We start from the raw sequence: 23,433 nt of genomic DNA, 5'->3' as shown, positions 1-23,433 counted from the left end.
TGTCTCATCTCCCAAAAAGAATGGTGTTTCTGAGATCCAATATATTTAGAAAAATAGTCACGCTTATCAACTGTTAGCAGAGAATCACGGGGCATCACAGCTACCACCACCGTCCCCCTTCACCTGATTCTACAGCTTTCGCCACCTCTAAGAACTATAAGCCTAGTTATTTAATTATTCCCTCTGAGTTTAGCATCCTCTCCTACTTCTTCCTACCACATTTGAGGATAAAAGAGATCAGTTATTCCCAATTTACATAGGCCTCTAAAGAACTTCTCTTTATTGATTTGCCACAGCTCTTTATATTTTATGGGAAGATTTGTCTTATCCCCAGGTTAGAGAATTATGTTGACTATATAGTAATTGCATAGAAATTAATGCCTTGGGTTATATTTCTAAGCCTGAACAACTTATGTTGTCTTGTTAAACATACTGGCAATTTATTTTGGATTGTCCATCCTGTCCCTGCAGAAGCTACAGATAGCTCAACTGGGGAAGTTCAAGATCATTAAACAATATGACTTTGCATGAGGTCATCACTTTGTGAACAAAACATGGATCTTACATTTTAATGAACTTGGGTCTTGGATCTTACATTTTAATGAACTTGCGTCTTAATCCTGGCTCTGCATCTTAATTGATTAAGTCATTTAACTCTCTGACACTTTTACCTCTTAAGTGAAAAGAGATAATAGATAATTATAAGGATTAAATGATAATTATATAAAACATCTAATGGAGTGATTGGTAAAGAAGTAAATACTTACATTAGTTATTCCACACATCAACTTGCTCTAATATTTTAAGTAGTACACACACACACAAACTAAAATCTGATTTTTATTTTTGATTATGGTTTTACTTGATTTCGAATTTCCACTAGACTTTTTTTTTTTTCATCTTTACTGGAGTATAATTGCTTTACAATGTTGTGTTAGTTTCTGCTGTATAACAAAGTGAATCAGCTATATGTATACATATATCCCCATATCCCCTCCCTCTTGAGCCTCCCTCCCACACTCCCTATCCCACCCCTCTAGGTGGTCACAAAGCATCGAGCTGATCTCCCTGTGCTATGTGGCTGCTTTACACTAGCCATCCATTTTACACTGGTAGTGTATATATGTCAACGTCAATGCTACTCTCTTACTTTGTCCCAACTTCCCCATCCCCCGCTGTGTCCTCAAGTCCGTTCTCTACCTCTGCGTCTTTATTCCTGCCCTGCCACTAGGTTCATCAGTACCAGTTTGTTTTTTTGTTTTTATTTATTTTTGGCTGCGTTGGGTCTTCATTGCTGCATGCGGACTTTCTTTAGATGCAGTGAGTGGGGGCTACTCTTCGTTGCGGTGCATGTGCTTCTTATTGTGGTGTCTTCTCTTGTTGCAGAGCATGGGCTCTAGGTGCATGGGCTTCAGTAGTTGTGGTACATGGGCTCAGTAGTTGTGGCTCATGGACTCTAAAGCACAGGCTCAGTAGTTGTGGCCCAGGGCTTAGTTGCTCCACGGCACGTGGGATCTTCCCAGACCAAGGACTAAACCCATGTCACCTGCATTGGCAGGTGTATTCTTAACCACTGCACCACCAGGGAAGTCCCAGAACCATTTTTTAGATTCCGTACATATGTATTAGCATATAGTATTTGTTTTTCTCTTTCTGACTTACTTCACTCTATATGACAGACTCTACGTCCATCCACCTCATTACAAATAACTCAATTTCATTCCTTTTTATGGCTGAGTAATATTCCATTGTATATATGTGCCACATCATATTTATCCATTCATCTGTTGATGGACACTTAGGTTGCTTCCATGTCCTGGCTATTGTAAATAGTGCTGCAATGAACATTGTGGGTACATGTATCTTTTTAAATTATGGTTTTCTCAGAGTATATGCCCAGTAGTGGGATTGCTGGGTTATATGGTAGTTCTATTTTTAGTTTTTTAAGGAACCTCTGTACTGTTCTCCATGGTGGCTGTATCAGTTTACATTACCACCAACAGTGCAGGAGGGTTCCCTTACTCCACACCCTCTCCAGCATTTATTGTTTCTAGATTTTTTGATGATGGTCGTTCTGACTGGTGTGAGGTGATACCTCATTGTGGTTTTGATTTGCATTTCTCTAATGATTAGTGATGTTGAGTATATTTTCATGTGTTTGTTGGCAATCTGTATGTCTTCTATGGAGAAATGTGTATTTAGGTCTTCTGCCCATTTTTGGATTGGGTTGTTTGTTTTTTTGATATTGAGCTGCATGAGTTGCTTGTATATTTTGGAGATTACTCCTTTGTCAGCTGCCTTGTTTGCAAATATTTTCTCCCATTCTGAGGGTTGTTTTTTCGTCTTGTTTATGGTTTCCTTTGCTGTGCAAAAACTTTTAAGTTTCATTAGGTACCATTTGTTTTTTTGTATGTTTATTTCCATTTCTCTAGGAGGTGGGTCAAAAAGGATCTTGCTGTGATTTATGTCATAGAATGTTCTGCTTATATTTTCCTCTAAGAGTTTTACAGTGTCTGGCCTTACATTTAGGTGTTTAATCCATTTTGAGTTTATTTTTGTGTATGGTATTAAGAAGTGTTCTAATTTCATTCTTTTACATGTAGCTGTCCAGTTTTCCCAGCACCACTTATTGAATAGGCTGTCTTTTCTCCATTTTATATTCTTGCCTCCTTTATCAAAGATAAGGTGACCATATGTGCGTGGGTTTATCTCGGGCTTTCTATCCTGTTCCATTGATCTATATTTCTGTTTTTGTGCCAGTACCATAGTGTTTTGATTACTGTAGCTTTGTAGTATAGTCTGAAGTCAGGGAGTCTAATTCCTCCAGCTCCGTTTTTCGTTCTCAAAATTGCTTTGGCTATTTGGGGTCTTTTGTGTTTCCATACAAATGATGAAATTATTTGCTCTAGTTCTGTGAAAAATGCCATTGGTAATTTAATAGGGATTGCATTGAATTTGTAGATTGCTTTGGGTAGTATAGTCATTTTCAGTGTTGATTCTTCCAATCCAACAACATGGTATATCTCTCCATCTGTTGGTACCATCTTTGATTTCTTTCATCATTGTCTTATAGATTTCTGCATTCAGGTCTTTTGCCTCCTTAGGTAGGTTTATTCCTAGGTATTTTATTCTTTTTGTTGCAATGGCAAATGGGAGTGTTTCCTTATTTTCTCTTTCTGATTTTTTTGTTGATAGTGTATAGGAATGCAAGAGATTTCTGTGCATTAATTTTGTATCCTGCTACTTCACCAAATTCATTGATTAGCTCAAGTGGTTTTTTCTTGGCATCTTTAGGATTTTCTATGTATAGTATCATGTCATCTGCAAACGGTGACAGTTTTACTTTTTTTCCAAATGGGATTCCTTTCATTTCTTTTTCTTCTCTGATTGCCGTGGCTAAAACTTCCAAAACTATATGTTTAATAATAGTAGTGAGAGTGTACGCCCTTGTCTTGTTCCTGATCTTAGTGGAAATGGTTTCAGTTTTTCACCATTGAGAATGTTGTTGACCATGGGTTTGTCATATATGGCCTTTATTATGTTGAGGTAAGCTCCCTCTATGCCTACTTTCTGGAGATTTTTATCATAAATGGATGTTGAATTTTGTTGAAAGCTTTTTCTGCATCTACTGAGATGATCATATGGTTTTTATTCTTCATTTGTTAATATGGTGTATCACTTTGATTGATTTGTATATGTTGAAGAATGCTTGCATTCCTGGGATAAACCCCACTTGATCATGGTGCATGATCCTTTTAATGTGCTGTTGGATTCTGTTTGCTAGTATTTTGTTAAGGGTTTTTGCATCTATGTTCATCAGTGATATTGGCCTGTAGTTTTCTTTCTTTGTGACATCCTTGTCTGGTTTTGGTATCAAGATGATGTGGCCTCATAGAATGAGTTTGGGAGTGTTCCTCCCTCTGCTATATTTTGGAAGAGTTTGAGAAGGATAGATGTTAGCTCTTCTCTAAATGTTTGACAGAATTCGCCTGTGAAGCCATCGAGCCCTGGGCTTTGTTTGTTGGAAGATTTTTAATCACGGTTTCAATTTCAGTGCTTGTGATTGGTCTGTTCATATTTTCTATTTCTTACTGGTTCAGTCTTGGAAGGTTGTACGTTTCTAAGAATTTGTCCATTTCTTCCAGGTTGTCCATTTTATTGGCATATAGTTGCTTGTAGTAGTCTCTCCTGATCCTTTGTATTTCTGCAGTGTCAGTTTTACTTCTCCTTTTTTTGTTTCTAATTGTGTTGATCTGAGTCTTCTCCCTTTTTTCCCTGATGAGTCTGGCTAATGGTTTGTCAATTTTGTTTATCTTCTCAAAGAACCAGCTTTTAGTTTTATTGAGTTTTGCTTTTGTTTCCTTCATTTCTTTTTTTATTTAATTAATTAATTAATTTATTTTTGGCTGCATTGGGTCTTCGTTGCTGCACGCAGGCTTCCTCCAGTTGTGGTGAGTGGGGGCTACTCTTCATTGCAGTGCGCTGGCTTCTCATTGCAGTGACTTCTCTTGTTGTGGAGCACAGGCTCTAGGTGTGCGGGCTTCAGTAGTTGTGGTGCCTGGGCTTGGTAGTTGTGGCTCATGGGCTTAGATGATCCACAGCATGTGGGATCTTCCTGGACCAGGGCTCGAACCCATGTCCCCTGCATTGGCACTGTACCACCAGGGAAGCCCTCCTTCATTTCTTTTTCATTTATTTCTGCTCTGATCTTTATGATTTCTTTCCTTCTGCTAACTTTGAGGGTTTTTTGTTCTTCTTTCTCTAATTGTTTTAGGTGTAAGCTTAGGTTGTTTATTTGAGATTTTTCTTGTTTATTGAGGTAGAATTGTATTGCTATAAAGTTCCTTCTTAGGACTGCTTTTGCTGCATCCCATACGTTTTGGGTCATCGTGTTTTCATTGTCATTTGTTTCTAGGTATTTTTTGATATCCTCTTTGATTTCTCCAGTGATCTCTTGGTGGTTTAGTAGCATACTGTTTAGCCTCCATGTGTTTGTGTTTTTTACAGGTTTTTTTCCTGTAATTGATATCTAGTCTCATAGCGTTGTGGTCAGAAAAGATGCTCAATACGATTTCAATTTTCTTAAATTTACTGAGGCTTGATTTGTGACCCAAGATGTGATCTGTCTTGGAGAATGTTCTGTTTGCACTTGAGAAGAAAGTGTATTCTGTTGTTTTTGAATGGAATGTCCTATAAATATCAATTAAGTCCATTTGGTCTAATGTGTTTAAAGCTTGTGTTTCCTTATTAATTTTCTGTTTGGATGATCTGTCCATTGGTGTAAGTGGGGTATTAAAGTCCCGTACTATTTTGTGTTACTGTCGATTTCCCCTTTTATGGCTGTTAGCATTTGCCTTATGTATTGAGGTGCTTCTATGTTGGGTGCATAGATATTTACAATTGTTATATCTTCTTCTTGGATTGATCCCTTGATCATTATGTAGTGTCCTTCCTTGTCTCTTATAATAGTCTTTATTTTAAAGTCTATTTTGTCTGCTATGAGTATTGCTTTTTGAATTTCCACTAGACTTTTAAAATATTATTATAAATTATAACTCCTTTCTGACAAGATAGGGTGCTTTCAGGGTTCCATGGCTATATCCCACTTCTGAAACATTATGATATAATTTAGTACTATTTCTAATTTTAAAATGTTTTCTAGAATGTTAATTGGTAGAATTTCTAACTTTTTTTACATTAATATTTTACAACCATAAAATGAATAAAGAAGTATTTCTTTACCAAGATCATAACAAGATTACTAGCATCTGAAGTATAGCTAAAATACAAGTGACTAAGCTGAGGAAGAATGTTCACATTAACAAATAGCTGTATCTCAGGACTTCCCTGGTGGTCCAGTGGTAAAGAATCTGCCTTCCAATGCAGGGGACGTGGGTTCGATCCCTGGTCGGGAAACTAAGATGTCACATGCTGCGGGGCTACTAAGCCTGCATGCTGCAACTACTGAGCCTGCACGCCTCACCTAGAGAACCCGCGTGCCACAAGCTACAGAGCCCATGCGCTGTGTAGAGAGAAAATCCATGTGCCACAACTAGAGAGAAGCCTGTGCACCACAACTAGAGAGAAGCCCTTGTGCCACAACAAAAGATCCTATGTGCTGCAACTAAGACCGGATGCAACTAAAAAATATAAATAAATAAATAAACAAATAGCTATATCTTTCATGCCAGATGTGAAAATGTGGAATGTTTAGTTAAATTTAAGCCAAAATTTCAACATGAAAATTAGTATTGTATTATTACTATTATAATTTCTCATTATTTTCATGGGAATATCCTACTGGTTTTATCATTGTTGCTCCAGAAGGAATCAGAAAGAGTATAATAAAATATCATTATTATGTTTTGAGGTAAGCTTCTCTATGCCAGGTACTATGGTGGGTACTAAATACACAAAGATTTTTTTTTTTTAAGATGTTGGGGGTAGGAGTTTATTAATTAATTAATTTATTTTTGCTGTGTTGGGTCTTCGTTTCTGTGCGAGGGCTATCTCTAGTTGTGGCAGGCGGGGGCCACTCTTCATCGCGGTGCGCGAGCCTCTCACTATCGCGGCCTCTCTTGTTGCAGAGCACAGGCTCCAGATGCGCAGGCTCAGTAGTTGTGGCTCACGGGCATAGTTGCTCCGCGGCATGTGGGATCCTCCCAGACCAGGGCTTGAACCTGTGTCCCCTGCATTAGCAGGCAGATTCTCAACCACTGCACCACCAGGGAAGCCCCACAAAGATTTTTAAGAGAGAAAGAGAGGAGGGTGGAAGGGAAGGAGAGGGGGGAAAGAGAGGGAAAGGAAGAGGAAAAGAACTCTGCCTTTTATAGTGGACAGAGATAAAAATACTAAGAGTGTGACTCAGGCTCCTCACTGTTGAAGTGGGAGTTTACAGGTAAGCAAGGGGTAGAGGCTAAATGATCCATGTGGTAATGAATTAGAATTGAAACCATGGGTATGAACTCATGTTTAGCTTAATATAGATACAGATGGTTGCATATAGAAATACTTGTAAATAGATATGTGTACATATACACACATAATTTCCCTGCTTTGTCACCTTAGGAGGCCAAGGAACAATGACACCCAAGTAACAGCGAGCATACCTAGTACCTAACTCTTAGTTTCTAACACAGTTCTCCAGTGAAAGGAACCAGAAGTCCTTGGAGAAACAGCTGATTCTAAGACAGGGCAGGAAACATACAAGATGAGCCTGGAGCATCTTGTATGTGAGATATAAGTAAGGAAGTGATGAACAAACAAATAAAAAACCACACACACAATGATGACAGCACATCAAATGGACACAGGAACCAACTGAAAGAGCTCCCTGTGGCCAAAGCTGGAACAGTTAGAGCAACAAAATAAAATAATATTGAATTATAAAATAAATATCTGTGAGTACATACTGATAGAATAATTGGCCAAATAATTTGAATGTAATAACTAGAAGAGGAAGAGACAAATTTGTGCAGAAGAATTCCACATAAGTTATACAGCTATTCTGCCCTCAGGAGGTGAAGCTAACTCCCCACTCTTTAAGTATGGGTTGCACATTTTGACTTCTTTTCAAAGAGGGCAGTTTGGAAAGTGGGGGAAAAAAAGAGTAACTTTACAGTGGAGAAATCTGGTGAACACTACCTCAGCCAGATGTTCAAGGTCAACATCAATAGTCATAGGTCATGTAGATCAAATGTACTCTCCATATGATATGAGGAAAATGGCACTTTATCTCTGTGGTTTTCCTCCCCCAAATTCGAAATCTCAGTCTGTTCATGAGAAAAACAGACAAATCCCAACTGAGAAACATTTTACAAAATGTTTCAAAACTGTGAAGATCATCAAAAACAAGGAAAGTCTGAGAAATTGTCACAGCCAAGAGGAGCCTAAGGAGACGTAATGAGTAAATGTTCTGTAGTGTCCTGAATGGAATCCTGGAACAGAAGAAAGACGCTAAGTATAAACTAAGGAAATCTGAATAAACTATGGACTTAAGTTTATAATAACGTGTCAGTATTGGTTCATTACTTGTAACAAATGTATCATACCAACTTTTTTTTGGCTGCATTGGGTCTTCATTGCTGCGCGTGGGCTTTCTCTAGTTGTGGCGAGCGGGGACTACTCTTCATTGCGGTGTGCGGGCTTCTCATTGTGGTGGCTTCTCTTGCTGTGGAGCCGGGGCTCTAGGCGCGTGGGCTTCAGTAGTTGCAGCACACGGGCTCAGTAGTTGTGGCACGCGGGCTCTAGGGCGCAGACCCAGTAGTTGTGGCACATGGGCTTAGTTGCTTCGCGGCATGTGGGATCTTCCAGGACCAGGTTTTGAACCCGTGTCCCCAGCATTGGCAGGTGGATTCTTAACCACTGTGCCACCAGGAAAGTCCCTCATAGCAACTTAAGATATTAATAAGAGGGGAAACTGGGTTATAGTATATAGGCAACTCTCTATATATTGTAATTATATACAATATATAAATATATAATAATTATACATTTATATATTATAATTATATATATGTAATTTTTCTGTAAATCTAAAAGTATTCTAAGGCAAAAGTTTGTTTAAGAATACTAACATAGGACTTCCCTGGTGGCACAGTGGTTAAGAATCCACCTGCCAAATGCAGGGGACATGGAGGAGCCCTGGTCCGGGAGGATCCCACATGCTGCGGAGCAACTAGGCCCGTGCGCCACAACTACTGAGCCTGCACTATAGAGCCCGCGCTCTAGAGCCCGCAAGCCACAACTACTGAAGCCCATGCACCTAGAACCCGTGCTCCGCAACAAGAGAAGCCACTGCAATGAGAAGCCTGTGCACCACAATGAAGAGAAGCCCCTGCTCGCTGCAACTAGAAGAAAAAAAAAAAGCCCACGTGCAGCAACAAAGACCCAATGCAGCCAAAAATAAATAAATAAATAAATTTATAAAAAATAAAAGGACCAAAGCAAAAAAAAAAAAAATGCTAACAAAATTTTAATACCGTACAATGAATGCAATGTAGGAATAAAAGCATATGAACTGTGGGAGAAAAGTGTGAGAGGAAAAAAAGAATTCCAAAATGATCCTTAAATACTTTGACTTAAAAAGAAGATCAGGACTTCCCTGGTGGTGCAGTGGTTGAGAGTCCGCCCGCCGATGCAGGGGACGCGGGTTCGTGCCTTGGTGCGGGAGGATCCTACGTGCCGCGGAGCGGCTGGGCCCGTGAGTAATGGGCGCTGGGCCTGCGCGTCCGGGGCCTGTGCTCCACAGCGGGAGAGGCCACAGCAGTGAGAGGCCCGAGTACCAAAAAAAAAAAAAAAATCAAATGCTCTTTTGTATCATGTCTTTAAATTTATCCATGTGTGTAATGTATATATTTTGGGTATTTCAACTTACAACACATTATATTATACAGTTCTTGCTGCTCATGTTAACTTCAGTATTTTTAAAGACCAAACCAAATCCTTTGTTTTTTTTTTGTTTTTTTTTTAGTTTTTTTTTTACAAAAATAAGCCACAATTCTATATTTAGCGAAGCATGACCTCCTCTCTTTTCAACATTTAATCTAGAAAAATAAACAGTTTGGGCATCAATTGTATAAATAAAAAATATCTTAATAACCCAGATACACTAACCTTACTACACGGAATTACCTTGAATATTCATGCCTTATGTGCTTTTTTTCAGGGTGTTCCCTACTCTTAAAATGCTTGTCTCTCTCACATTTTTTCTAAGTTCAAAATCTTGGCTTAGCTTTTAAGGTCACCTCAAATATTTCCTCTACCAGGAAGCCTCACCTGGTTCCCCAAGGATGATAGCTGCTCATTGCTGTGAGTGGTCGGTACTGTGTGTCCCTCCATTATCCCATGGACTTAATTTACAACTGTTGTTTATAGGTGTTTCTCCCGTTTGGCTGTAAACTTCTTAAGAGCAAGGTCAGAATCATGGCTCCTCTTGGTCTCTGCACAGTGTCTGACACCCATTCATTCATCCAAAACCATTTATTGCACGCCCACCATTCAATACCATGGAATGAACTGGAGGGAGAAAATTACAGAGAAAAATTAACAACTAAATGTTAATGTTGGAAAATCTTTCTAATCCAGCAAAGCTCAGAAAAAAAAAAAAAAGAGGAGAAAAATATTGAAACAGATCCAGTTTACTGAAAGCATTAACAGAAGCATTATATCACAGAACTGATGTGTTTTTATCACTGGTGTATATGCTTCTAGGTAAAGGGCAAAGCTTCTATCGCTTTGCCCATTTTCCGTGATCTGGGACCCCTGTGGTTTGTGTACAGAAAGCTGGTAGGCTCAGGGCAAGTAAAATAAATTGAATCAATGTTCATTTTCAAAAGAATACATGAACGAGCAGTCATTTAGGGGAAGGAAAAAGAAAAAAATGTTTTTTTCGTGTCAGAGGCCCGAAGTCCAACTTGGACTGTCAAGCTACTGCACAGGTTCTTACAAACGATCTTTTTCCCTTTTGAAACTTTCTGTTAAAACAAAACAAGGTGCTGTCTCAATGTATACGTTACAGCTAGATTGATTTCCAATAGAACCATTTTTTGTGTATGCGCTCTTATGGAATTCTTGATTTCTGCCTTCTCTAGTATTGATTAATTTAAATTCAATTTTTCAATGCCAAAAAAATATTTTTAATTACCATTTTCAAACAATTTCTGGTAGGGCAATTTTAAGTGGATATTGTGCTCTATTCTATTCTATGAAGTCTTTCCCTGTCAGTGGCAGGCCTCCTGGTCTTTTCCACTGAACTTTCAAGCACTCTTTATATCTCATGATCCACTCACCCACAGAATGCAGAAATGATTTCTGATTTCATGCAAGATTTTGAATGCTTAAATTTCCCCCAAACAGCTAACAACATGAAAACTAGTCCTCTTTTATACCAATGGTTCAGAATCACACAGAAAGTTATTATTTATTAAGATTTCTAAATATGTTTCTAAATTGCCCTGTGGCTTTATTGTTTGGTTTCCAATGTCGTCTTCTCTAATCTATCATTGGCCACCCTCCCTGAACTCTTCCAAACTCTTTCCCAAAAGCCTGTTATTCCTTCACACCTGAGCCCTGATGGTGCACAGATAAGCTTCCCCCGTCCCCACAATTCTCTAGGGAACCCCATGCACTCTCATGGGTTGGGACTGACTCTACCACCTTATTAGGGTTCCCATCAGCTTTTAATAAACTCTAGTCCATTTCCATTTTTAATAGTAGGGCATAATTAATCTATTTATTTTCAAAATATTTCATTTAACATGTCAGATTAATTCTGAAACAATAAATACCCCATGAGCTATCGATATGACTCTACAGATTTAAAAATTCCCAGTATGGTAGAGCCTAAAGCATCCCAACGTGGCAACAGTTTGGCTGAGTTCAAATCCTGGTTCTGCCACAGATAGGGCAAACTTGAGCAATTTTTTCTGGATCCCTGAGCATCATTCATCTCTCCAGAAACTCTCTTTAGAGCATCTATTGCGTGCCACGTGCCAAGGTCATAGCGGTGAACAAGGCAGTCACAGTGGTTCACTAAGTTGACCCTTTAATGGGCTAAGATTCCTCATACTTAAAATAGAAACAGTAACACCCATCTTGTAGGGTTGTAAAAATCGAATGGCTCCTAAACATGGCTCCTCAGCATCTCTGCTCTATGCCACCACCACCATGCTCCCCCACTTTCTTGTTCCTAAAGGATGATCTCTTTAAGTTTCCCTGCTGAAGCTCTTCAAGATGAAATAACCTTTTTGAACCAGGACAGTTCACAGGAAGCCACCCCCTGGCCAGAGTTATTCTGGGGGTTGTTTCTGGGGCCTCTGTACAACCAAGAGAACAGTGCCCCTGGTCATGGCACACCATCACTGCCCAGAAAATGCCTCGGTTTCCTTCACCCATTTGTTTATGCTTCCCAGGTTATTTCAAAGTTCCCAATCATATGGAAATGACACCTATCTCCATTTCTATTGGTAAGAGGTTTTTTCCTCCCCTGCAAGTTGCTTGGAGACTTCTCATCCATTGTTAATCAAAAGAAAAAGAGGAATAGAATACAGCTTGCTTAAAGCAGCTACATTTAAATCCACATTCCATGAAATGGATCTACTCCCAAATCCATAGTTGTTTGAAGTTATTAGCTCACAGACTGAAAACTAAAGAATGTATTTCTAAAGATGTTTGTATGTTGAAGTATAAGGTGTAACTCTGGGAAGAATCTAATGTTTAATGCTATGTGTATTTGTTTCTAGATTCTGTTAGAAGTTGTGTAGCAAAGCTGTTCTTCACTTGCTCCCTAAAGGGTCATTATTGCCTCTACAGTAAATCCAGTTTTATTCTCATCAGCCAAGAACCTCAGCCGTGGATCCAGATCATGTTCCTATTTCAGCAGGTGTGTATAATTCACATTCATCGTGGCTCCTTGATGAGAACAACTCACATTTTGATGTGAATCAAATTGTATATGAATATAAAAAACAGCATTGATTTTTCTTCCTTTTCTTGAAATAACGATCTTTACTAATCTTCTAACTAACGATCTTTACTAAACTTCTACTTTACTAACTAACTACTCTACTTTACTAACTAACTAATCTTCTAACTAACGATCTTTACTAAACTTCTACTTTACTAATGTTTTTCAAATGGGTTTCATCTTTGGCTTTGTTCTTAACAGTTGTCAGTTTTCCAAAAACAAACCAAGAAAACTTGATTTTACTTTTGCCCCTTCAGTCTTATTTTATTGACTTAGTCTGATTATTTGTTTTTCTCTTTGAGCAAACTCACCAAAAAACATGTTTATGCTGCTTTTCTTCTTTGTTCTTTTTACTATAATGTTTCCTTTCTTCTTCCACACCTTTGATATTATGTGATCTGGATGAAGCCTGACTTTGAGGTAAATAAAAATCAAATCTTTGACATGATAGTTACAAACCCAGTGCTAGCCTTGTATGCTGGGCCAGACTCTTCCCCTTCTCTGTCAGTTTATACCTTCATGCAGTTCTCAAATTAACAGATTCCAGTCTAAATGGACCTCTTTGGAATGATGATTAATTAAATCAGGTCCTGTTCTTCTTTAAGTGAAAGATCATATGCTGTATAAGTTTCTGATAATAATCAAGAAATTCCCAGATGTGTCCACATTTTTTTTAACTTTTTATTTTATATTGGAGTATAGCTGATTAACAACGTTGTGATAGTTTCAGGTGCACAGCAAAGCATGTGTGTACATTTTGGGTTTCACAATCAATCTGTTACTGCTCTTAACCTTTTTAAATCTGTGGGCAACTTACTCAGGGTATAAGATCCTCTGCCTTTTCCCACTCAGTATAAAAAGAAGCTCATCTTGAGGATAACAATAAGATTTTTCTAGGGAAAAAAATTGTTATTCACTTACTAAATAGAAACTTTGTACACAAAGACCACCTAGAGAGTCTTATAAGTCAATGTTTGGACAGTCATTGACATAGAAAATGGGATTTTACAAGGCAAAATCATTATTTTATTATACCTCACACATAAAGGATAATATATATGGTATTTTATATGTGTGTGTGTATAATTTTGTGACTTTTATGTTCTATATGTTTTTATAAAATTGTTCCCTTGAATTGAGACACTTCTCACATTCATAGATGTAACACCACAACATGTAAATAACTGTTAAACACATAATTGGTTAGTAAACATACAAACAGTTTAAATCTTCCTTTGAAAATTTTAGAACCTAGGGGCAGGACAGGAATAAAGATGCAGACGTAGAGAATGGACTTGAGGACACGGGGAGGGGGAATCAAGCTCCACCTGGGACGAAGTGAGAGGGTAGCACTGACATGTATACAGTACCAAATGTAAAATAGATAGCTAGTGGGAAGCAGCCACATAGCACAGGGAGATCAGCTTGTGACCACCTAGAGGGGTGGGGTAGGGAGGGTGGGAGGGAGATGCAAGAGGGAGGAGATATGGGGATGTATGTATATGTATATAGCTGATTCACTTTGTTATACAGCAGAAACTAACACACCATTGTAAAGCAATTATACTCCAATAAAGATGTTAAAAAATGTTTATTTTCATTGGCTTGAATGATATATATGTAAATGTGATTCTTTTTTTACATTGACAATCTCATTTTCCCAAACTGAGAATATCTTAAAGCTCTAAGAATATTCAGCCATTACACATTTTATAACCGAAAATGTTTGTGTTTCCCCAACCCCCCCACTCATACTGTTCACATCTGAGCAATTGAACAATGAACTCTTGGTTATTTCATGTCTATTCTTCATGATTTACTCTGTATAAATAAACTTGATATTTGTACTCTGTACTCTCTTGGTATTTGTTTTAATTTTATACCTTAATTCTCAGATCTTTGAAAAATAAATATATATATTAATATTAACCATTTTCCAATTAAGTAACATGCTTGAGAAATGATTGAAGTAAATACTACATTACAAAGGTTAGGCATATTTATAGAGATCAATATCAACTGTCTTAAAAATCCTATTTATGGGCTTCCCTGGTGGCGCAGTGGTTGGGGGTCTGCCTGCCAATGTGGGGGACGCGGGTTCGTGCCCTGGTATGGGAGGATCCCACATGCTGCGGGGCAGCTGGGCCCGTGGGCCATGGCCGCTGGGCCTGCGCGTCCAGAACCTGTGCTCCGCAACGGGAGAGGCCACAGTGGTGAGAGGCCCGCATACCGCAAAAAAAAAAAATCCTATTTATGTTAAATTTTCTGTTAAGAAATAAAAAACATGAAATGTACCATATGTTTGATCTTCAAGACAGGTTTCCCTGTAGCTTTATTTAAATTTAAACCCTTTTTAAGTTCAGACCAAGCCTAATAGTGCTTTGCAGTCAATCAAACAATAAGGACAAGAGATAACATGTCACGTTTCTCTCATTAATGCCCTTTCAGAGCCTATTTCCTGAGCCCCTGTCTATACAGAGCCGTTCTGTGCAATTTCTCAGAGCTCTGTGGGAGAAGACCCAGACAGAGGGTGCTCACAGCTTTGAAACAGCCATGATGGAGTCCACATTCCCACAGCAGAAGGTAAATGCTTTTTTCCTTGGACATGTTATTTTAAACCAAGATTCAAGATTAGCTTGAAACAGTTTGCCTTTTCTTGATAGTTCAGTTTTTTCCCTTCATTCCTTTATTTTCTTTTATTATTAGAAAACACTAAGTAATGATTTACATGTCATGCTATAGTGGACTCAGGACCTAGAGATATCAGTAGACAAGGTCACTGCCCTTTGAGGCTCCCAGACTGACATAATACTGCCCACTCAGAGCCACACAAAAACCACACACATGGTATGGAATAGAAAACATTTTACAAAAGAAGACAGACAACTCTAGGACTGAAAAGGAAAGAGCATTGGGGAATCAAGCTCCAGCTTCTTTAGTGCTTTTCATTTCATCCTTTGATACTTCCTCTCATAACCTTGCCCTCTGTTGTCACCACAAAGCTAGAAAGGGAAGACAAGGTGAACAGGAAGGTCAGGGTGGGAAAGAGCTCTGTTGAGGCAGACAAGAATGATGTGAGACAGAGCATTTTAGGAGTGTGGAAACAGGGGCATCACTCTCAGAACACAGTTGGCTGAGATCTCCCGAGCAGGCCCTTGAACTGGGAAAGGACCAAAATGTGGAGCTACGCCTATCCAGTCAACAGAGTGTAACCAGAAGTGGACGTTCACTGCCGTGATCAGATCTGCCCATGAGAAAGGTCACAGGCCTGGCTATGGAGAGAATGATTAGAGGAAGCCTGACTGGAGACAGGAAGACTACAAAGGAAGCAACTACTGTAGTCAGGTAGGAAATGAAGGCCTGAGCTAAAGTTGGAAGTTGTAGTAAGAGGATGGATTCAAGAGCCATTAAAGAAACAGAATCAACAGGACTTGGTCCTTATAAGGAAATTGAAAGAACCAAGGATGACTCCAGGTGCATTGTGTGGCCAATGGATGATGGCACCATCTTGAAAAAGAGAGACCACAAAGGAAGCTGATGTGGAGGAAGAAGATAAATCATTCTGGCTTACATGTTTTGAGTGTGAGTGGTTTGTGTAGATAACCAGATGGTAATGGTGGTTGAATTGCCACTGTGGACCTCAGGAAGAAGGACATGACTGGAGATAATGGATTTGGGAGTCAAAGATAGCACTTGATGTCATGACAGTAGACTGGATAACTCAGGAAGAACATGGATAATGAGAATAGAGAATGGTTATTGATCTCTCCTTAGTAAATTGCCAGCTTCTGTAAGTCCTTCTCATACTCAGAGATCCTGATTATCCTTATTTTGCCTTCAAGAAAGCCCAGTAATAAGCATTGGATGCTTACTGATCAAACCAGAGATTCTGAGAGTATATGATCATGGTCTTTGTCCTTGTTTTACTATTGAGAAGGGGAACAAACATACTAATATTAAATAAACTCAAAGTACAAACAACTAGCAAATTAATCAAAAGCTGTTACATTGTGAAACATAACTCAATACCTCTTAAGTGCTGAAGGATTGTGAAAAGATGAGAAATGGGTGTGATTAATCAGAAGTTTAGTTAGTATGGTCTGTAACACACTGAAGCCACACCCAATTATTGCATCACTATTTTTTGGCTTTGGTTTAAGAATTAGACATGTAGTATTAAGAATAAAAGAAATGCCATAGTTGCATCAATGCAAACTAGAATGGAATTCTTTGCATATTTCCTGCAAATTTTAAAGTTTTGTATCATGTTTAAAGACAATGCCTCAAATTCTTATAAATGTTTCATAGTGAACTGTAGTTTAACTAGAGGGAACTTGTAAATTAAACCTCAGCAGACTGCTTCAAGTCCTAAGAGGTTGAAAAAAAACCCCAGAACTTCACAAACCAGTTTTGTGCATGCTCACAAGTATACTTATTCATATTTCTTCTATTTCATACCAATAAATATTCCTCTAGGGAAAAATTAACTGCAAACCAAAATGTTTTATAAATTTTTAAAACTCTATAATTTGGTTTATTCATAACTAATAGAAAAACTTTGATGTCTGGAATGTGCACTGTGTGACAAAGTTTATCAACCTGGGTCTTTCTCAATCAAATTGATTTTCTACTCTCTTTATTTTATGAAGTGTTCTTCCCATGAAATTCACAACAGCTGTGAGAATGGTCCAAAGTTTGCTTTATTTTCACCATATGTGCCAGTCTGTACATACACTAGTGATTTGAAAATGATGGGCATGTGTGTATCTGTTGCTGTGATAGAATTAATACTGCAGCCAACTGGATTCAGGTATAGAAGAAAGGAAGACACTTCTGAGAAAATGCCTAAATCTTTAGAATATAATGCTCTGGAGAGTTTGTTACTGAGAATTCATTTTAATAAAATCTTGGAATTTTAGAATTGAAAATCAACGGTAAGTTATCTATTAATTTGTAAAGTGCTTGAGGGCAAGGGATGCACTATGTTTACCATTATATTTCCAGGGTCACACAGTGCCTGGCACGTGGTAGGCTCTCAGTAAATGATGAGTATCAATTGAATAAGTAAATAAATTCTGTCACTTTCCAGATGTTAAAATTGGAAGCATAGGGACCTGTCGTAGGTCACCTACCTAATCAGGTTCAGAGCTAGAGCACAAGCATACACCATGGTGACACTGGGTCCACCACCAATATATCTGGGTTTTCTCTACTCTGGCTTGTAAAATTACAGTTCTCTGCCTCTTGAAGTAAGCCTTGATCAGCCAATGATATATGAGAAGGGATATGTGTCACTCCAGGCAGAAGCTTTTCAAAGCCAGTGTTCCATTCTCCATCTTCCCTTTCTTACCCTACCATGGGGACTGCAGAAGCAAATGTTGATATTGAGTTGTCAGAAGACGGACAAAACCTGGAACCCCAAACTACCACATAGAGGACTGCTGCTCTGGAGAGACACCCAGACCCATCACACACTTCGCATGATGAAGGAACAATCTTCTGTTTTGTTAAAGACAGAAGTTTTGGTGTTTGTTATGGGAGTATAACCTATCTATCTTGACTACTTTTCTTAATTTTAAATAGTAATAAAAACATTTTTTAAAAACTTGGATTAATGGAAAGATATGCCCTTCTCATGGATTAATGGAAAGATATGCCCTTCTCGTGGCTAGGAACAATGATTACACAAATGGAAATTTTCTCTCAAATCATAAATACAATTTATTTCCAATCATAATAGCAACAGAATTTCTTCATGGAGTTTGACAAAGTGATCCTAGATTTGAAAATAACCAAAACAGTTCTGCAAAAGAACAGAGAGGAGAAAATTTTTCTACTAGGAAATGAAAACTTATTCTAAAAGCACAATAAGATGAGGAGGTGATTATTGCTGTAGGGATAAATTAATACTAATAAGGAATAAAGAGTCCAGAGATAGTTCCAAGCATATATGGACACTTGGTAGATGATAGAAAGGAGATTTCCAATCAGTGAGGAGAAAATAAAATATTTTAAAAATAATATGGGGGACATGTGACTTTTCAGATGGAAAAGATAAAATTAGATCCCACCCAGACACTATAATAAATAAACTAACTCTAGATAAAGCTCTAAATGTAATCAATGAAACTTTACAACAAGTAGAAGAAAATACCCATAGTTGTCTTTGTGACTTCAGGATAAGAAAGAATTTCAGACATAAGTAAACAGAAATCATAAAGGAAATATGAATAGATTCGAGTACTTAAAAAGTTTAAATTTCTGTATGACAAATTACACCACAACAAAGTTAAAAGGCAAGCACAACCTGGGAGAAGTTATTTAAAATATGTGTAAGGGCCCTGAACCAAGATGGTGGAGTAGAAAGACGTGCTTTCCCTCCCTCTTGTGAGAACACCAGAATCACAACTAGCTGCTGGACAATCATCGACAGGAAGTTGCTGGAACACACCAAAAAAGATACCCCACATACAAAGACAAAGGAGAAGCGACAGTGAGACGGTAGGAGGGGCGCAATCACAATAAAATCAAATCCCATAACTGCTGGGTGGGAAACTCACAGACTGGAGAACACTTATACCACAGAAGTCCACCCACTGGAGTGACGGTTCTGAGCCCCACATCAGGCTTCCCAACCTGGGGGTCCAGCAATGGGAGGAGGAATTCCTAGAGAATCAGACTTTGAAGGCTAGTGGGATTTGATTACAGGACTTCGACAGGACTGGGACAAACAGAGACTCCACTCCTGGAGGGCACACACAAAGTAGGGTGCACATCGGGACCCAGGGGAAGGAGCAGTGACTCCATAGGAGACTGAACCAGACCTACCTGCTAGTGTTGGAGGGTCTCCTGCAGAGGTGGGGGGTGGCTGTGGCTCACCATGGGGACAAGGACACTGGCAGCAGAAGTTCTGGGAAGTACTCCTTGGCGTGAGCCCTCCCACAGTCTGTCATTAGCCCCACCAAAGAGCCCAGGTAGGTTCCAGTGTTGGGTTGCCTCAGGCCAAACAACCAACAGGGAGGGAACCCAGCCCCACCCATCAGCAGTTAAGTGGATTAAACTTTTACTGAGCCCTGCGCACCAGAACAACAGTCAGCTCCACCCACCACCAGTCCCTCCCATCAGGAAACTTGCACAAGCCTCTTGGATAGCATCATCCACCAGAGGGCAGACAGCAGAAGCAAGAACTACAATCCTGCAGCCTGTGGGAAAAAAAAAAACACATTCAAAGAAAGATAGACAAGAAGAAAAGGCAGAGGGCTATGTGCCAGATGAAGGAACAAGATAAAACCCCAGAAAAACAACTAAATGAAGTGGAGATAAACAACCTTCCACAAAAAGAATTCAGAATAATGATAGTGAAGATGATCCAGGACCTCGGAAAAAGAATGGATGCAAACATCGAGAAGATGCAAGAAATGTTTAACAAAGACCTAGAAGAATTAAAGAACAAGCAAACAGAGATGAACAATACAATAACTAAAATGAAAACTACACTAGAAGGAATCAATAGCAGAATAATTGAGGCAGAAGAACGGATAAGTGACCTGGAAGACAGAATGGTGGAATTCACTGCTGCAGAACAGAATAAAGAAAAAAGAATGCAAATAAATGAAGAGAGCCTAAGAGACCTCTGGGACAACATTATTCACAACAACATTCACATTATAGGGGTCCCAGAAGGAGAAGAGAGAGACAAAGGACCAGAGAAAATATTTGAAGATATTATAGTTGAAAACTTCCCTAACATGGAAAAGAAAATAGCCACCCAAGTCCAGGAAGCTTAGAGAGTCCCATACAGGATAAACCCAAGGAGAAACACACCGAGATACATAGTAATCAAACTGGCAAAAATTAAAGACAAAGAAAAAGTATTGAAAGCAGCAAGGGAAAAATGACAAATAACATGCAATAGAACTCCCATAAGGTTAACAGCTGATTTCTCAGCAGAAACTCTACAAGCCAGAAGGAAGTGGCATAATATACTTAAAGTGATGAAAGGGAAGAAGCTACAACCAAGATTCCTCTACCTGGCAAGGATCTCATTCAGATTCGATGGAGAAATCAACAGCTTTACAGTTAAGCAAAAGCTAAGAGAATTCAGCACCACCAAACCAGCTCTACAACAAATGCTGAAGGAACTTCTCTATGTGGGAAACACAAGAGAAGAAAAGGACCTGCAAAAACAAACCCAAAACAATTAAGAAAATGGTCATAGGAACATACATATCGATAATTACCTTAAACGTGAATGGATTACATGCTCCAACCAAAAGACACAGGCTTGCTGAATGGATACAAAAAAAAGGCCCATCCATATGCTGTCTACAAGAGACCCACTTCATACCTAGGGACACATACAGACTGAAAGGGAGGGGATGGAAAAAGGTATTCCATGCAAATGGAAATCAAAAGAAAGCTGGAGTAGCAATACTCATATCAGATAAAATAGACTTTAAAGTAAAGAATGTTACAAGAGACAAGGAAAGATACTACATAATGACCAAGGGATCGATCCAAGAAGAAGGTATAACAATTATAAATATATATGCACCCAACATAGGAGCACCTCAATACATAAGGCAACTGCTAACGGCTATAAAAGAGGAAATCGACAGTAATGCAATAATAGTGGGGGACTTTAGAACCTCACTTACACAAAAGGACAGATCATCCAAAATGAAAATAAATAAGGAAACAGAAGCCTAAATGACACAATAGGCCAGATAGATTTAATTGATATTTATAGGACATGCCATCCAAAAACAGCAGATTACACTTTCTTCTCAAGTGCACACGGAACATTCTCCAGGATAGATCACATCTTGGGTCACAAATCAAGCCTCAGAAAATTTAAGAAAATTGAAATCATATCAAGCATCTTTTCTGACTACAACGCTATGAGATTAGAAATGAATTACAGGGAAAAAAACGTAAAAAACACAAACACATGGAGGCTAACAATATGTTACTATATAACCAAGAGATCACTGAAGAAATCAAAGAGGAAATCAAAAACTACCTAGAGACAAATGACAATGAAAAGACGACGATCCAAAACCTATGGTATGCAGAAAAAGCAGTTCTAAGAGGGAAGTTTATAGCTATACAAGCCTACCTCAAGAAACAAGAACAATCTCAAATAAACAATCTAACCTTACACCTAAAGGAACTAGAGAAAGAAAAACAAACGAAACCCAAAGTTAGCAGAAGGAAAGAAATCATGAAGATCGGAGCAGAAATAAATGAAATAGAAACAAAGAAAACAATAGCAAAGATCAATAAAACTAAAAGCTGGTTCTTTGAGAAGATAAACAAAATTGATAAACCATTAGCCAGATTCATCAAGAAAATGAGGGAGAGGACTCAAATCAATAAAATTAGAAATGAAAATGGAGAAGTTACAACAAACACCACGGAAATAGAAAGCATCCTAAGAGACTACTACAAGTAACTCTATGCCAATAAAATGGACAACCTGGAAGAAATTGTCAAATTCTTAGAAAGGTATAACCTTCCAAGACTGAACCAGGAAGAAATAGAAAATATGAACAGACCAATCACAAGTAATGAAATTGAAACTGTGATTAAAAATCTTCCAACAAACAAAAGTCTAGGACCAGATGGCTTCACAGGTGAATTCTATCAAACATTTAGAGAAGAGCTAACACCCATCCTTCTCAAACTCTTCCAAAAAATTGCAGAGGAAAGAACACTCCCAAATTCATTCTATGAGGCCACCATCACACTGATACCAAAACCAGACAACTACAATAAAGGAAAATTACAGACCAATATCACTGATGAATATAGATGCAAAAATCCTCAACAAAATACTAGCAAACAGAATCCAACAACACATTGAAAAGATCATACACCATGATCAAGTGGGATTTATCCCAGGGATGCAAGGATTCTTCAATATACACAAATCAATCAGTGTGATACACCATATTAACAAATTAAAGAGTAAAAACCATATGATCATCGCAATAGATGCAGAAAATGCTTTTGACAAAATTCAACACCAATTTATGATAAAAACTCTCCAGAAAGTGGGCATAGAGGGAACCTAACTCAACCTAATAATGCTATATATGACAAGCCCACAGCAGACATCATTCTCAGTGGTGACAAACTGAAAGCATTTCTTCTAAGATCAGGAACAAGACAAGGATGTCCACTCTCACCACTATTATTCAACATAGTTTTGGAAGTCCTAGCCACAGCAATCAGAGAAGAAAAAGAAATAAAAGGAATACAAATTGGAAAAGAAGAAGTAAAACTGTCACTGTTTGCAGATGACATGATACTATACATAGAGAATCCTAAAAATGCCACCAGAAAACTACTAAAGGTAATCAATGAATTTGGTAAAGTTGCAGGATACAAAATTAATGCACAGAAATCTCTTGCATTCCTATCCACTAATGATGAAATATCTGAAAGAGAAATTAAGGAAACACTCCCATTTACCATTGCAACAAAAAGAATAAAATACCTAGGAATAAACCTACCTAGGGAGAGAGAAGGCCTGTATGCAGAAAACTATAAGACACTAATGAAAGAAATTAAAGGTGATTCCAACCAATGGAGAGATATACCATGTTCTTGGATTGGAAGAATCAATACTGTGAAAATGACTATACTACCCAAAGCAATCTACAGATTCAATGCAATCCCTATCAAATTACCAATGGCATTTTTTATAGAACTAGAACAAAAAATCTTAAAATTTGTATGGAGACACAAAAGACCCCGAATAGCCAAAGCAGTCTTGAGGGAAAACTCCGGAGCTGGAGGAATCAAACTTCCTGACTTCAGACTATACTACAAAGCTACAGTAATGAAGACAATATGGTACTGGCACAAAAACAGAAACAGATCAATGGAACAAGATAGAAAGCCCAGAGATAAACCCACGCACCTATGATCAACTAATCTATGACAAAGGAGGCAAGGATATA

The 23,433-nt window shown here is 38.3% G+C and overlaps 1 protein-coding gene and 1 long non-coding RNA gene across 3 annotated transcripts in view; one reads left to right on the top strand and one right to left on the bottom strand.

Annotated features, from left to right (window-relative positions):
• Positions 1 to 19,525, bottom strand: part of LOC117312130 (uncharacterized) — a 49,402-nt gene extending 29,877 nt beyond the window's left edge. For both annotated transcript variants that reach the window (XR_012331357.1, XR_004526294.2), the window contains exons 1-2: positions 19,295 to 19,525; positions 9,778 to 10,017 (exon numbers count right to left, since the gene is read on the bottom strand). This is a non-coding gene — a long non-coding RNA (uncharacterized lncRNA). The remainder of the gene's footprint in view (positions 1 to 9,777; positions 10,018 to 19,294) is intronic.
• Positions 1 to 23,433, top strand: part of VEPH1 (ventricular zone expressed PH domain containing 1) — a 214,913-nt gene that overhangs the window by 147,621 nt on the left and 43,859 nt on the right. Inside the window, exons 10-11 of the mRNA XM_019946334.3 lie at positions 12,243 to 12,382; positions 14,915 to 15,049. Coding sequence (XP_019801893.1) covers positions 12,243 to 12,382; positions 14,915 to 15,049 — 275 coding nt within the window. The remainder of the gene's footprint in view (positions 1 to 12,242; positions 12,383 to 14,914; positions 15,050 to 23,433) is intronic.

The sequence above is a fragment of the Tursiops truncatus genome, chromosome 4, assembly GCF_011762595.2.
Source record: "Tursiops truncatus isolate mTurTru1 chromosome 4, mTurTru1.mat.Y, whole genome shotgun sequence".
Taxonomy (NCBI): Eukaryota; Metazoa; Chordata; class Mammalia; order Artiodactyla; family Delphinidae; genus Tursiops; species Tursiops truncatus.
The sequence above is the reverse complement of the archived record's forward strand: the minus strand, read 5'-3'. Positions and strand labels throughout refer to the sequence as shown.